This window comes from Bos mutus, chromosome 26, assembly GCF_027580195.1.
Source record: "Bos mutus isolate GX-2022 chromosome 26, NWIPB_WYAK_1.1, whole genome shotgun sequence".
Lineage (NCBI taxonomy): Eukaryota > Metazoa > Chordata > Mammalia > Artiodactyla > Bovidae > Bos > Bos mutus.
The window spans coordinates 37,925,170-37,941,501 of record NC_091642.1 but is presented as its reverse complement, the minus strand read 5'-3'; the positions used below and the strand labels follow the sequence as shown (position 1 = coordinate 37,941,501).

The 16,332-nt window shown below is 37.4% G+C and overlaps 1 protein-coding gene and 1 non-coding gene across 4 annotated transcripts in view; both read left to right on the top strand.

Moving 5' to 3' along the window:
• TNKS2 (tankyrase 2) overlaps positions 1-16,001 on the top strand; it is a 65,329-nt gene extending 49,328 nt beyond the window's left edge. For all 3 annotated transcript variants that reach the window (XM_070363788.1, XM_070363789.1, XM_070363787.1), the window contains 6 exons: positions 2,621-2,718; positions 3,556-3,630; positions 5,801-5,906; positions 10,003-10,189; positions 12,682-12,838; positions 13,693-16,001. In XM_070363788.1, the coding sequence (XP_070219889.1) occupies positions 2,621-2,718; positions 3,556-3,630; positions 5,801-5,906; positions 10,003-10,189; positions 12,682-12,838; positions 13,693-13,755 (686 nt within the window). In that variant the 3' untranslated portion in view covers positions 13,756-16,001. The remainder of the gene's footprint in view (positions 1-2,620; positions 2,719-3,555; positions 3,631-5,800; positions 5,907-10,002; positions 10,190-12,681; positions 12,839-13,692) is intronic.
• Positions 9,766-9,908, top strand: LOC138985880 (small nucleolar RNA SNORA79). The gene has a single exon (XR_011462841.1). It is a non-coding gene; the product is annotated as a small nucleolar RNA SNORA79 (small nucleolar RNA).
• Positions 16,002-16,332: the final 331 nt, after the last annotated feature.

The window sequence follows — 16,332 nt, the reverse complement described above, 5'->3', positions numbered from 1 at the left end:
TTGGGATTGATTAAAGGTAGATGCACTTTATTTGCCTGATAGGAACTAGGGCAAAGCGTTTAAAATGTGAGATGGTCTTAAATATTGCTAGTATAGAAGACAGAATTTTATAAGATAAAGAAGAGGGCAGACTCGAGGCTTTTTGGAATGTTAGTATGAAGAGGAACTGGAACCCTCAGTTTTGGACTGCCATTGTGCCTCTACTAGAAAACACTGTGAACCTGGTAGGGAGGCAGTTAAGACTGTTTACAGGCTCAGGAAACAGTGATAGAAGCAGATACACTGCTTCCAAGTGGCAGAGGTGCGTCCCTCCCTGCCGCCTTTGGCCCTCTGCTCGTTCTGATGACATCCAGCTGCATTGAGTAGGAACATTGATTCCTACGTGGAGGAGAAACACCACAGCAGCACAGAATGACTGTGTCTGGTCTAGCACATCAGGGTCACTTTTCTGCATGAAGTTACCACCTGCCTTATCTTCATTTGCAGCTAGGAGTCTGTATAATACTGGCATTATACCCAGTTTGCAAATTAGAACCAGTGGCAAACTTCTGACTGTCTCTTACCTTGCTGACTTAACAGCCTTAGCTAGTATTCAGTGCATCAAGTCAACAGATTACACGTTCTGATCTTTCAGCACTTATGAGTATCTTCTTGGGACGTTCAAAGATGCCTTAGTCCAGTGTCTGTCACAGACTTTATTCTGTTAAGTGTTTTTTCTGTAAAATGTCCTCCTCTGTATAGTTGTCATACTTCCCGTAGATATTATAATGCAGCCATACCTATACATTGTTATTAGGGTTTGGCATGTTTGTGATAGCTCTGTTATTCAGACCAGAACAGTGCTCTTAGTCTCCAGAGGGAAACTGCCATGCATTAACTCAGCAGCAGAGGACTTATATGCAGAGTACATCATGTGAAATGCCAGGCTGGATGAATCACAAACTGGAATCAAGATTGCTGGGAGAAATGTCAGCAACCTCAGATATGCAGATGGTACTACTTTAATGGCAGAAGGTGAAGAAGAACTAAAGTGCCTCTTGATGAAGGTGAAAGAGAAGAGCGAAAAAGCTGGCTTAAAACTCAGCATTCAAAAAATGAAGATCATGGCATCCATTCCTATCCCTTTATGGCAAATAGATGGGGAGAATGTGGAAACAGTGTCAGATTTCATTTTCTTGGGCTCCAAAATCACTACGGACAGTGACTGTAGTCGTGAAAGTAAAAGATGCTTGCTCTTTGGAAGAATAGCTATGACGAACCTAGACAGTGTATTAAAAAGCAGAGCCATCACTTTGCCAACAAAGGTGCATATAGTCAAAGCTATGGTTTTTCCAGTAGTCATATATGAATGTGAAAGTTGGACTGTGCAGAAGGCTGAGTGCCAAAGAATTGATGCTTTCAAACTGTGGTGCTGGAGAAGACTCTTGAGTGTCCCTTGGACAGCAAGGAGATCAAACCTGTCAATACTAAAGGAAGTCAACCCTGAATATTCCTTGGAAGGAGTGGTGCTGAAGCTGAAGCTCCAATACTTTGGCCACCTGATGCGAAGAGCTGACTCACTAGAAAAGACCCTGATGCTGGGAACGATGGAAGGCAAGAGGACAAGGGGATGACAGAGGATGAGATGGTTGGATGGCATCACTGACTCAGTGTACACGAGTTTGAGCAAACTCCAGGAGAGGGAGATAGTGAAGGACGGGGAAGCCTGGCATGCTGCAGTCCATGGGTCATGCAAAGAGTCGGACATGACCTAGTGACTGAGCAACAACAAAAAAGGACTTGAGTCCTACCTGAGAAAACAGTGGAGCTCTGGAGATCTTGGAGAGATTACAGGAGAGTTGTGTTAATAGATACCACAAAGAAATTAGAAAATCCTGTGTAAGATTCCATTTTAAAAGCTTTTGTGAGAGTAAAAATATGAAAGTATATATGATCTAAACTGTTGACAGTCAGAAAATAGGATAAATTCATTGCTGAAGTGAATCTATTATGGGTTAGAATAAGCATTCCACCATTTGTAAGCTTTATGACTTCTCATTCTTAGATAATTTAAAATTACCTGTGGCCATGCTAGGTTCTTCTCAGTTTTACAAAAAATAAAGGGACCAAATGCTGAAAGGGCTGCTTAGTTAGTAAAGGAAATGATTTGAAGAAGAAAACATATGACACATAGGAGATAAAGAATAGAAAGATTTTCAGAACTATTCTTACAAAACCCTTATGACTTTTAAGGTCAAAAAAATAGTCATCTAAGTGCAGTGTAATTTTCTGGTTTGGATCCTGGAAAACTAAAAGGACATTAGTGGGGAACAACTGGTAAAATCCAAATAAAGTCTGTAATTTACTTAATTTTGATGTGTGCTGTGACTGTATAAAATGGGAACATTAATGTTGCTGATGGTGACTTTAGAGAGTGGAGTGAGGGCACACAGGAATTCCCGGTGCTCTCAGCTTTCCTATAAATCTAAACTGTCCCCAAATAAAAAACTTGTAAGAACTAGTAATAAGCATCAGATAAATTGGGTGGTTGTATTGGGTTGATGTTTATTGTGGACTGGGGGCAGGGAGGAGGATTCTGGCAAGTTTTTTTTTTTTTTAACCTTCAAATTTCATTTGATAGGTCTTAACCCATACTTAACTCTGAACACCTCTGGAAGTGGAACAATTCTCATTGATCTGTCTGCTGAAGATAAAGAGTTTCAGTCTGTAGAGGAAGAGGTATGTTCATACACCATGTAAATGTCAGGTCAGCAGCTGAATTTCCCAGAAGTTCCCAGATCTATTGGAACATGTATGTAGCAGGAGTTTTTAATTGTCCCTCACTCTACCACCTGAAAACTTACAAAATCAGCATTTAAAATACACTATCTCAGTAAGCTTTAATTCTAATAATTTGGTTCAGCGTTGCAATTAATATACAGAGTTCTGTTGGAGAGGTTGCTAATATTCCCTTCCTTCATGAAGGCAATTGCAAAGCCCTGTATCTTAGACAAGACCCAGAACATGTGGATGCTACTTATCTAGGAAATGTTTTTCTAACTTTCTTGCCATAAAACTCTTGTATCCACCAAAGTCTTAAAATGGCGCCCGGCGCTTTGAAGAACACCATACTGTGTATGTGTGAGCTGAGCACAGAGATACAAAGTTGAGTGAGGCTTAGTAAATCTCAGGAAACTCCAACTCTCAGTGAAATATAAATTGTGCTTTATGAGAGCAAAATGAATGGGAACAGATAAATCATTGGTTTGGTTTTGTTTGTTAGTGTGCCAGCTGGTTGGCTTTGTATGTTTGGCTCACCTGTGCATTTGCTTGTTGCCTTTTGTCCAGTAGTTTGCGTTATATAATTTTCACCTATAGGTATTTTTGGATTGATTGTATCAACTATGCACTGTCTCTTGAAGTAGTTCTTGCAAACTTATAGAACTCATTCCTTAAACAACAAAAATATTAAAAACCTAATTTGTCTTAAGAGTCACATGAGTCAAGAACTGTGTTCCCTAAATCAGAAAAGAATTACAAGCTAATGCACATATTTTTGAAATGTGTTTCCATCAGATGCAGAGTACAGTCCGAGAGCACAGAGATGGAGGTCACGCAGGTGGGATCTTCAACAGATACAATATTCTCAAGGTAATAAGTCAGTGAAAATAAAGTTCACTGTGACCATAGTTTTCAGAAGCCTGAAACCATGATTAACTCTCAAAAGAACGTCATGTGTGCAGCCCAGTAAGTCCTTCCCGTGGCAGGGGTATTTTGGGAAGGAATGTGTCCTTGGCAATTAAGGTCCTCAGTCTCTGTACTGCCTACTAGTTCAGCCTGTTAACATATTTAAGTCTAGAGATTATGCTTTAAATAATCTCTAAACTTAAAGAGTATTTAAGTTTAATCTTTAAACTTAAATAAGTTTAAATGGCAAGATACAGGATTATCTTAACGGTTGACATTCAGCAAATACGACAAATTAAGGAATCTATTATGGATTAGAATAAGCATTCCATTGTTAGTAAGCTTTATGACTTCTCATTCTTGGATGATAAGTCCTGTAGGCTTAGGATTTTAAATATGGACACTACTATTAAGGTACTCTTGCTGACTTTTTTCTAGTACTTTTGAATTTTCTGTGGCTCATGGAAGGACTCCCATCTTTACAGTTACACCATGGTTGGTTTGTTTCTGGTTTGTCCTAATTGTGTCTGTTCCGGGTTTCTGTGAGTCCTCACACATAATACCGTCTTTTGGTCATTTTAGTAGTGCTCCCTCTGTGCCTTTCATCTTTCCAGAAATAGTCATTTAAAAAAATACCTTAAAGAGAGCACTGACTCTTACTAACATCAGGTACTCTGCTCAGGGCCTTTTCAGCTTTGCTAATTTGCTTGGTGTTTTTAAAAGCTGTATGGCAACCAAACTGTATACTCGAGATGCATAATGATTTTCTGTTAACTATTCTTAATCATTATAAGATTTAGAGTTAAAATGTGGCAAGTATCTCTGATACCTAAATTTTAAACTGAAAGGTGAATAGTATGAAATCTTTCAGTTGTGTTGTGTTACTGTCTCACAATAATACACTATTCTGAGTATACCAATAGATCTCATATTTTAGAGTTATTCATCAAGATCGTTATGTTCTTACTATTTAGAAAGAAGATGACATAAAATAAGTACACATTATTCAGGTGCAAGGGTTATTTCAGGAGCTGTATTTCATTAGTTCGTATCATGGTATGACCTGAGTGACATCTTGAGTTTTCTTTTCATAAACACGTGTATAATAATAATTACTGTAACAAATAATTATTCCTATTATAGGTAGATTTTAGTCAAGGGCATTTTGTGTGCAACCAGTAACAAAATACGCCAAGGTTTGTTAACGGTGAGGGCAAGGAACAGAATATGGGTTTGATTTCTAGAGTTACTGAATTTGGGAGGTATGCTGTTCTCTTTCTCTAGAAAGATATTTTAGTACAATATCTAATACAAGTGTTTTCACTGATAAAACTTTTGTTTTTGTTCCCTTTTTTAAAAAACATGAATGAGCTCTGTTTATGCCAGTCTGTGTGCTTTGATTATGTCTTTGATGGTATTTTGAGTTAATTTGAACCTAGACTAAAACCATCAGCTCCCAGATGTGTTCTGGACCAGCAGGGGGCTGTAGCACCCCTCAATACAGCTGAAAAGCAGCACTAAGATTGTGAGTTTTGACTTAGAAATACTCCTAGCGAAACCAGCATCCATCTTAAAACTTTTCTCCAAACAAAAGTTTTAGGAATTGGAGGGATAGGGAAGAATAGAGGAAATATTAGAGGGGGTGTGTGTGTGGGGTGTGATTGTTTGGTGTGGCTATATCAAATATTTTAATTAAAAACAGATGGTACTTTGAGCCAGAAAAAGCAGTTGGGGGAAAGACAGTATTTTCTTTCTTACACTATTTTCTTACACTATTTTATTTCTTACACTTCCATACAGAACTCAGTATGTCTGATTTGGACATGTTTTAGTAATAATTCTAAAGTGAGAATAGAAGTATTTTAACCAATTAATAGTACTCTTGACCTTTACATGTAGCCATATGTAACTTTTTCTCATCTGTAGTTTTTGACTTCTAAAATGTACATATATTTTCATCTTTATGGTTGTGACAAAGCTTTTTAGTTGACTAAAAATAATACGTAATTTATATTTCAGAGAAAAATTTTACCTCTCTTCTGGTCCTATGTGGCCCATTTTTGGTTAAGATTAACAAGTAGGTAAGTAATTATTGTGATCCAGAGATTTTTATTTTGCTGCTTTCTTTTTATAGATTCAGAAAGTTTGTAACAAGAAACTATGGGAAAGATACACTCATAGGAGAAAAGAAGTTTCTGAAGAAAACCACAACCATGCAAATGAAAGAATGCTATTTCATGGTAAGATTCCTCTCCCCCTACCTGCCATCATCCTCCTCCACATTTTTTGTCAGGTTTGAAATAATAATGAATCTATATATTTCTCATATCATTTTCTAAAAAACAAACATTATTTCTGTAAATCTTTGCATTTATATTTGTGTCTTCAAACTTTTGATTTGTATGTTTTGAATGGATATAGTTTATAAATAAGATTACCATAATAGAAAAAGTATAGAAATGATAATACTGACTATTCATATTTTCTCTTTATATATATATGTATATAAGTATGTCCTTTATTGAGCCCATCTTTGCATGAAATGTTCCCTTGGTATCTCTAATTTTCTTGAAGAGCTCTCTAGTCTTTCCCATTCTGTTGTTTTCCTCTATTTCTTTGCATTGATCACTGAGGAAGGCTTTCTTATCTCTCCTTGCTATTCTTTGGGACTCTGCATTCAAATGGATATATCTTTCCTTTTCTCCTTTGCTTTTCACTTCTCTTCTTTTCACAGCTGTTTGTAAGCCCTCCTCAGACAGCCATTTTGCTTTTTTGCATTTTTTTTTCTTGGGGATGGTCTTCCTTCCTTGTCTCCTGTATAATGTCACGAACCTCCGTCCGTAGTTCATCAGGCACTCTGTCTATCAGATCTAGTCCCTTAAATATATTTCTCCCTTCCACTGTATAGTCATAAGGGATTTGATTTAGGTTATATCTGAATGGTCTAGTAGTTTTCTCCACTTTCTTAAATTTCAGTCTGAATTTGCAATAAGAAGTTCATGATCTGAGCCACAGTCGGCTACTGGTCTTGTTTTTGCTGACTGTATTTCATACAAAGATGGGCTCAATAAAGGATAGAAATGGTAGGGACCTAACAGAAGCAGCAGATATTAAGAAGAGGTGGCAAGAATACACAGAAGAACTGTACAAAAAAGATCTTCGCGACCCAGATAATCACGATGGTGTGATCACTCACCTAGAGCCAGACATCCTGGAATGTGAAGTCAAGTGGGCCTTAGGAAGCATCACTACAAACAAAGCTAGTGGAGGTGATGGAATTCCAGTGGAGCTCTTTCAAATCCTGAAAGATGATGCTGTGAAAGATGATGCTGGCACTCAATATGCCAGCAAATTTGGAAAACTCAGCAGTGGCCACAGGACTGGAAGAGGTCAGTTTTCATTCCAGTCCCAAAGAAAGGCAATGCCAAAGAGTGCTCAGACTACCTCACAGTTGCACTCATCTCACACGCTAGTAAAGTGATCCCTAAAATTCTCCAAGCCAGGCTTCAGCAATACGTGAACCATCAACTTCCTGATGTTCAAGCTGGTGTTAGAAAAGGCAGAGGAACCAGAGATCAAATTGCCAATATCTGCTGGATCATGGAAAAAGCAAGAGAGTTCCAGAAAAACATCTATTTCTGCTTTATTGACTATGCCAAAGCCTTTGACTGTGTGGATCACAATAAACTGGAAAATTCTGAAAGAGATGGGAATACCAGACCACCTGACCTGCCTCTTGAGAAACCTATATGCAGATCAAGAAGCAACAGTTAGAACTGGATATGGAACAACAGACTGGTTCCAAATAGGAAAAGGAGTACGTCAGGCTGTATATTGTCACCTTGCTTATTTAACTTCTATGCAGAGTACATCACGAGAAACGCTGGGCTGGAGGAAGAAGGACAAGCTGGAATCAAGATCGCTGGGAGAAATATCAATAACCTCAGATATGCAGATAACACCACCCTTACGGCAGAAAGTGAAGAACTAAAGAGCCTCTTGATGAAAGTGAAAGAGGACAGTGAAAAAGTTGGCTTAAAGCTCAACATTCAGAAAACAAAAATCATGGCATCCAGTCCCATCACTTCATGGGAAATAGATGGGGAAACAGTGGAAACAGTGCCAAACTTCATTTTTCTGGGCTCCAAAATCACTGCAGATGGTGACTGCAGCCATGAAATTAAAACACGCTTACTCCTTGGAAGGAAAGTTATGACCAACCTAGACAGCATATTAAAAAGCAGAGACATTACTTTGTCAACAAAGGTCCGTCTAGTCAAGGCTGTGGTTTTTCCAGTGGTCATGTATGGATGTGCCCATACATGGACTATAAAGAAAGCCAAGCACCGAAGAATTGATGTTTTTGAACTGTGGTGTTGGAGGAGACTCTTGAGAGTCCCTTAGACTGCAAGGAGATCCAACCAGTCCATCCTAAAGGTGATCAGTCCTGGGTGTTCATTGGAAGGACTGATGTTGAAGCTGAAACTCCAATACTTTAGCTATCTGATGCGAAGAACTGACTTATTTGAAAAGACACTGATGCTGGGAAAGATGGAGGGCAGGAGGAGAAGGGGACAACAGAGGATAAGATGGTTGGATGGCATCACCGACTCAATGGACACGTGTTTGGGTGGACTCTAGGAGTTGGTGATGGACAGGGATGCCCAGCGTGCTGCAGTTCATGGGGTCGCAAAGAGTCGGACACAACTGAGCGACTGAACTGAACTGATGTATGTATGTATGTATGTATGTAATTCATTTTGTGTGTTAGGGTTACTCTGGAAAATTGATGTGTGTTACTTTTAACTGGTTGATTGAATTAAAGGAGGATCTGAAAATTGCCTCAGAAGAATATGTACATCCTCTTGTGACTGTGCTTCTAAGTGTCCAGGGTGCAAAAAGATAATTGTCATTGAACCTGTGGAGTTTTCTGAGAAGTTTTACTGAGCACCATTACTTGTCATTTTTGAAATTTCCTATTTATGTTGCAACACGGCAGGTGGTGGTGGTTGATATTTCAAGTTTATAGAAAAAATGAATATAGATATTAGTGTAGTGTTTATCAAGTCTTTAAGCACATTACCCATGATAGTTCCAATCTGTTCCTTAATTGGCTTTGATTGCAAAAAATTTTTAGAGACTTGGTAAAGTTCTATAAAATACAGTATTTAAATTTCACAATCCCCTGGAAGAATGGCTATAGCAGACTGAATTAGTATATAATATCTCAATGGTACTTCTCATTTCAACACCCTAAAAATTGTCATGATAAAATCTTGGCACAGAACATGATATTTATTTATGTATTGACTTAAGGGTTGTAATGTATGACTTTTTCTATTTTATAATAGAAATGGTTTTTCCAAGTTAATTCAAGTGAGTTATTCTGTTCTTTAGTTTCTGTAAAGCAGAATTCAGTGTATTTCCCTTGTCCCTTTATGAAAAGGGACACTAATCTTGATGAATCAGTTAGCTGTGTCATATTGGCTTTTCCCAAGCCCCAGCCTCACTGCCCTCCCTGACCTGATCTCCATGCTTAGTACCTCCTGGTCTTTGGCTGAGCTCCTTTTTGGCATGCATGCAAGGAAGGAGGAGAAAGAAGTCAGTATGTAGGGAATGAAGGAACACACCACATTTGCATATGGAATCTGGTACTAGCAAGTGATAAAGGCAGAGAAGCGGAAGAATAGGAGAGAAATAGGAAGAAAAGCATGAACTTGAAAAGGTCACTTTAGCCGCTTAGGGTATCTAGGAAAAGTACACGAATGTGGGTGTCATTGCATGACCTAGTTGTGTTCAGCCTGGCCATAGGAGGTCAATTATGAGACTCCTGATTGTGGGTTGGTGTGAATTTGGAGCCGGGAATTTGATAACTCTAGCACTGATGTTTCTTTCTGGTGATCTGTACGTTTTTCCTAGTTGAATCTGTATGTGTCCTCACTTTGGCATCCGAACCACCACCCTGTTAGAAACATTCATTCACATTAGCAATTCTTCTAAAATAACTATTCTAAAGTAGCGAGCCAGCTGACAGTTGTGTTTCGGTTTTGCTTATCATGGTGGTGATATATGTATGTTAATTCAGAATTTAACTTCTTCTCATGTCTGTTCCTCTCACTGCTTGGAGCCTTAAGTAGTGGGATTTTAGTCCATCATATATCTAAGCTGACTTGTTTTCACGCAGGGCACCATGGGAATGGGTTGGCTGTAGTGCCTTCTGATTTTTGTGGAATCAAACAATTGAAGAAAAAAGAAAGAATTTAACTTCTAAGACGCTTTAGCTTTTATTCCTTTACTTGTGATTTAAAAATGTTACCTATTTATATGTATTTGTAGGGTCTCCCTTTGTGAATGCAATTATCCATAAAGGCTTTGATGAAAGGCATGCCTACATAGGCGGCATGTTTGGAGCTGGGATCTATTTTGCTGAAAACTCTTCCAAAAGCAATCAGTATGTATATGGAATTGGAGGAGGTACTGGATGTCCAGTACATAAAGACAGATCTTGTTACATCTGCCACAGGTAAGAGATCGCTTTTCTCATTTATTTTGATAAGAATCAGATAAGAACTGGTTCCATATTGAAATTTTCAGGTAAGACATTATCTTGGACCACTCTAGGAATCCAAGTGAGGCACAGTTCAGGTTGCTTTGGTCCTCTCACTGATTCTAATAGTAGCTTATGTTTTTTAAATGGTCTGTAAGAGCCAAGCACAGTTACAAGCATTTGATCTGTTCACATCATTCAATCATTGGAACACACAGTGCTTTCAGAATATGGAGTAGAAAATATTGCTGGGCACGAAAGAGTTTTATTGTGGACTGTTTAAAAATCTATTCAAATGCTATTAATAAAATGGCATTATTTGCTGCACCTAATCATTTCATGGCAATGGATGAGAGAATCTCTCCTCCACTGTGGTATGATTTTAATTGTCAATTTGTGATATTACTACTCAGAAAAAAATTATAATAAAGCATATCAGCATGTCAGTCCTTTTAGAAAGCACATTATCAAAGAATTACTTTGTACTTCTTTTTTTCCTACTTTTAGTTCCCTAGTGGAGCTTAGTTTTTAAAATCATTCAAATGACTTGGCCCTAGTTGATAAAATCCTTGTAGGTAAATAATCTTCACCATTTGAAAAATCAAGTAAGATTAATTACTGAAATTTATTCTGTGGTTAGAGCACTGCTTATAAAGACCTAGAACAGTAGCTATCAAACATTAGCAAGTTCAGAATCACCTAGAGGGCTTATTAAAACACAAACTCCTATGCCACGCCTCTTGAATTATTGATTTAGTAGGTCTGGGGCTAGGGCACTAGAACTTGCATTTCTACCGAGTTCCTAGGGGATGCTGAAGCTTCTGATCACAGATCTAAAAACCCTAGAGCAGTAGTTCTCAGCTTTGGCAGCACAGTGGAATTACCTGAGGGGCTTTAAAAGCTACTAATGACTGTGTCCTACCCTCAAGAGATTCTCACTTGGGGGTCTGGTCTGGGCATGGGATTTTTAAAAGCTTCCCAGCTGATTTTGAAGGGCTGCCAAAGTGAAGGCCTGAAGTCCTAAAGGGAGACAAAGACTGTCTGTTTATGTTTTGTTCTTACTGTTTTCCCTCTAAACTTAGACTCATGTAGGTGTCTAAAGCCAGACCTCCTGGGTATGACCTCCCACCCGCTTCTATTTTAGATCATAGGTTGGAATGGCTAGGAGGCTTGTAATTTCTTGAGAGTCTGTAAATTGAACACTGCTATCTTTACTTGTCATGTATCATCTGGAGGCTAAATAGTTCTGACTGTTAATAGTAAGCAGTGTTCTAGTACCTCTTCTCAGTTGTCTTTGAAGTACAATGCTTGTATGTCTGGAAGTAAATTTATTAATTAAGATTTCTGTATGCTGAATTATCATGGATTGATTGTGACTATAATAGAAAATCTATTAGAAATGCTAAGAAAATTTGCAAAGAGCATATTTAGAATAAAAAATATAGCCTATCTTCTTTGAAGACAGAATCATCAGGCCACCAAATCTCCTTTTCTCCTGTAGAAAGAAAAGTAGATTAGAGAGAGAAGCAGTGAAATAACAAAAAGTTCGTTGGACCTAAGGAAGGCCAATCATATGCCCTTGGGGAGTGAGAAAGTAATACAACCTAAACTTCTGGTGAGGAAAGACATATTTGAAGAAGAAACATTTCAGCTAAACTTGAAAAATGACTATTAGCCTGTTGAAGAGTGGTAGAACATATCATTCTAGATGGTTAAAGCAGCAGCGTGTCTGATGGCCTTGGGGCAAGAAAGTTTGGCCTGCAGGAAGAAAAACTAATGTGTCTAGGTGTAATGAACACAAAGTAAAGTTGGAGAATTTGGGATCATTATAAGAAATGTGGGTTTTCTTTTAGGCACAGTGAACAGTCTCTAAAAGGTTTTAAGTAGAAAAGTAGTGTCATCTGATTTATGGTTTTTGCTGTTTGTTTTTTCCCTAAATCACCAGTAGCTTAGATGGAAAATAATTTATTAGAATAAAAACAGAAAAGGTAGCTCAGAGGCCATTGTTATAGTCCAAGTGAAATTTGGGCAATTTGGCCTTAATAGTGACAGTAGAATTTAGAAGAAAGATACATTTTGAAAGTGGAATCAATAGGACTTATCTGGATAAATGTTCACCTTTGTAAGACACTTCATGGAAGTCCCTTAAAACCTCCTCCTCCTCTTCACTTGGGCTATGATTTGTGCTTTTGCTGGGATACAAGCAGGATGGCAGAGTCAGTATCACTTAAAGATTATTATAATCTCTCTAAGATAGTATTTTATAGTTACACTGAGGATTAAAGTGACAAATTATTTCATTAGTGAGAACAGTAGAAGATATTCTTTAAAAACTCTTTAAAGGGTAAAATGGTGAAAACAATTGTGTTTATGTATAAATGCATTCAAAGCTTATATAGTGCACATAAATAAAACTGCCCTGTATGGCCTTGTCTCAGGGAAATCTTTTCCGTTTTCGCGTGTTACAGGCAGCTGCTCTTCTGCCGTGTAACCTTGGGAAAGTCTTTCCTGCAGTTCAGTGCAATGAAAATGGCGCATTCTCCTCCAGGCCATCACTCAGTCACTGGCCGACCTAGTGTAAATGGCCTAGCATTAGCTGAGTATGTTATCTACAGAGGCGAGCAGGTAATTCCGTTTTATTTGTTCATTTTCAGCAATACTTTAGAGCTGTACTTTAACCTTTTTCTAATCTTTTAAATTAACAAGGTAGAGTGCCTTACAAACTGGATTTCTTTTTAACTTCTATTTGTAAATTATTTCAGACTTAAAGTTGCAGTAATAGTAAAGAGAATTCCCTTAGACCCTTTACCCAGATATTCAAAATGTTAATACTTTAGCATTCTCTCTCCTTTATCATGTTCTCCCTACTATATGTGTATATCCTCCCCCCCCTCCCCCGCCCCCCCCTTGAGCTGCTTGGAAGTAAGATATAAGCATCTTCCTTTACACTTAAATACTTCAGGGTGTATTTCCTAATTACACCTAAATTTTAAGGACATTGTCTTAAAATTGTTAAAATCAGGAAAATATCATTGGTGTAGTAAATCTAACCTACAGACCTTATTCAGATTTTGCCAGCTATTCTGAATTTTTTTAAGCTTCTGTAAAATATAATTAATTAGAATCCTATATTTATTTTAATAGTTAACCTCTCTGTAGCAAAGAAATGTGTAATTCCAGCTTGCTGTTAGTGGCATAGATGGAGTCAGAAGCATCTCTAGAGCAACATTATGTACTGCGGATATGTATCAGGATAACCTCAATTCCTAAAGACAAACACATGCTCAGTAGTCATCCTAGACCTGCTGATTGAAAATCGAAGGGATTGCAGTCACATAAAGCTGTTTTGAGAAGAGGCCCTTTGATTCTGATCTGCAACACTAATTTAGAGCTTCTTCCCTAAAGATAAGGAATCCTTAGAATAAGTCTCCATTCAAAAAATTTATTTACCAATTTTTGAATTAATCTTTCTCTTCCAGGCTTATCCTGAATATTTAATTACTTACCAGATTGTAAGGCCTGAAGGTATGGTTGATGGGTAAATAGTTGTTTTAGGAAACTAGCACCACCGAACCTAAAATCATCTAAGCAGCTGGTGGCCTCGTAAGTTTTACTCCTTTGCTGAGAAAAATCATCTTGTCCACAACCCTGTGGCAAAAGGTTAAAAATGTGAAAGGGTTTTAACATTCTGACTTGATAAAGCTTTAATAATGTACAGTGTTTTCTAAATATTTCCTGTTTTTCAGCACTTTAACAGATGCCATTCCAGGTTAAACTGGGTTTGTCTGTACTAAATTATAAACAGAGTTAACTTGAATCTTTTATACATTATACATTGATTCTAACAGAAACTGTAATTCCCCTCAACAGAACTCATTTTACTAATACAGTACTGTGTTCTTCAAAACACAGCATTTACACTGAATACAGTTTCATTTGTAAAACTGTAAATAAGAGCTTTTGTACTAGCCCAATATTTATTTACATTGCTTTGTAATATAAATCTACTGTTTTAGAATGGCAGCGGTTTACAAATTTTTTTCATACGTACTGCTCATCTGTACTTCATCTTGAATCATCATGATTGAGTGATCTTTGACGTTTGATTCCAGAGGCTGTGTTGAATTATTAGCAGACACCTTGTCACTTGGGAAAGATTGATCCCTCAGATTTAATTTGCTAATGGAAGCATTTATCTCTCATCAATAATCTTTCCTATTTAAGAACTTGTTTCATAAATACTCTGGGAGTTTAATTTGTGATAACTTTGTATGTATAACACACATTCCAAAGAGCTCTTAACTATCACGGTCCTGATTATTACAGACACTTCTTTACAAGCCTCACACTCTGGGTTTCACATGGAAAATTTTTCTTGTTATTTTGTGAAAATTAGAGCAAGAGCTTCTGTTTTTTAGAGAACAATTATAGTGTTGTTTTCATGGAATGTAAATAGGAGGTTGAATTTCAGATGTGGGAAGGGTAATCCTGAAATTTTTCGAATCTGTTCAAATTACGTTAAATTTAAAGGGAAAAAAATAGCAGATGGGAGTGGGTAGTTTTTCTCCTGTTCTTTTTCTTTGGCCTTACTGTTTCGTGTATAACCAGTTTATACACCATAGGTAAGCTCAACCCAAAACCATGACACGTGGGTGTCCCAGTTCTCTCCTGGCCTGCTGAATAGGCAGGTGCCATGAGATGGGTGCTTCCGCTTCTGGGTCGCCTCACTGTGACATGTTACACCCACTTGGAAATACACTCTCTGCATCGCCTGGTGACCAGGCTTGTTTGGCAGCTGTGGAGGGGAATACCATCCCATAAAATGCCATTCCTACTTTTTAAGGTAAAACTACTTTTCCATGAAATATATTAACGCATCTTGGTACAGAGACATGAGTTACAGCTTGGCAATCTGTTGACTCTCGTTCTCTTGGAAGTCAAGGCAAGATTGCTACCCACTTAAACCTCTGTTAATGGGGCTGTTCCTATTCAGAATCTCTCTGTACCAATTCACATTTATTTTACATTTTATTCAGTCTCTAAATTAACTGGGCCTTTGCAGTAATTTGTACATAAAGTGCTAGAAAATCATGTTTCTTATCTTGAGTAAGAGTTATTCACAGTAAATGCATATCTGGAGTTGTTTCTATTGATGTAAATTGTGATCATTATTTAAGAGGTCAATTCCTGACCATAAAGTGCTTTTTATACAGCTCTCTAATAATTGCAAATACGATCCTAAAGTCGTTTCTTGGAATACAAATGGAGTATGCCAAATTTTATATAATTTTTCAGGTTCTGGAAGCTTCCAGGTTTTATAATTAGAAGATAATGAGATGAGTTAGTGGAGTTTATATTTACATACCTTCTCTCTCAACATTTAGCTCGTATTGCTCGCCCTATGAGTGAATCTGGAATTGCTTATCATGTAAAATCATCGTGGTCTATGAGTTTACGATTTTGCAGCCTGTGTTGTTTCATCTAATTCATTTCTTAATTAGTGTGTTGCTTTTCTATGAATGATTATATTGTGGTTAATATGTTAGCATGGCATATTTCAGATAGCTTTTTGTTAGGAGCTTAGGGGTGGGGGGGGGGACTGGGGATTTCTTTGATGTTTTTGCATGAAATACTTTATGATGATGGAATTGCTTTTTCTTTTGTCTTCTGATTTTTTTAAAGAGATTTAACTTTTTGTGTGAGTAGTACTATTGTATCCATCTTGAGTGTCTTGTACTGTATCACATTCCATACCCTCATTTAATTCTTAATAAACTGTTCACTTGTTTTTCTTGGTAGCATGGTAATTACTGGAATAGTATAAATGTATTGAATGGTCTTTGAAAAAATGAATCAAGATTACAATAAACCACAATTGCAGGAAAATAATGTAGTTTTGAGTCTACTAGTGATAGACACTGCAGTTTAAAATTTGAAATACTGAACGCTGTGACCATACCTCCTCAGATGCTTTAAGATGAAAGTAGCTGTCATATGCTTTTAGACATTTAGTCCACCCAGCATAAGTTTTGGCAAACCTTCAAGCTCTTGCCTGGAAAATCTGTATTTTTTTTTTTTTGCCATGCTGTACAGCTTGCAGGATTTTAATTCTCCAACCA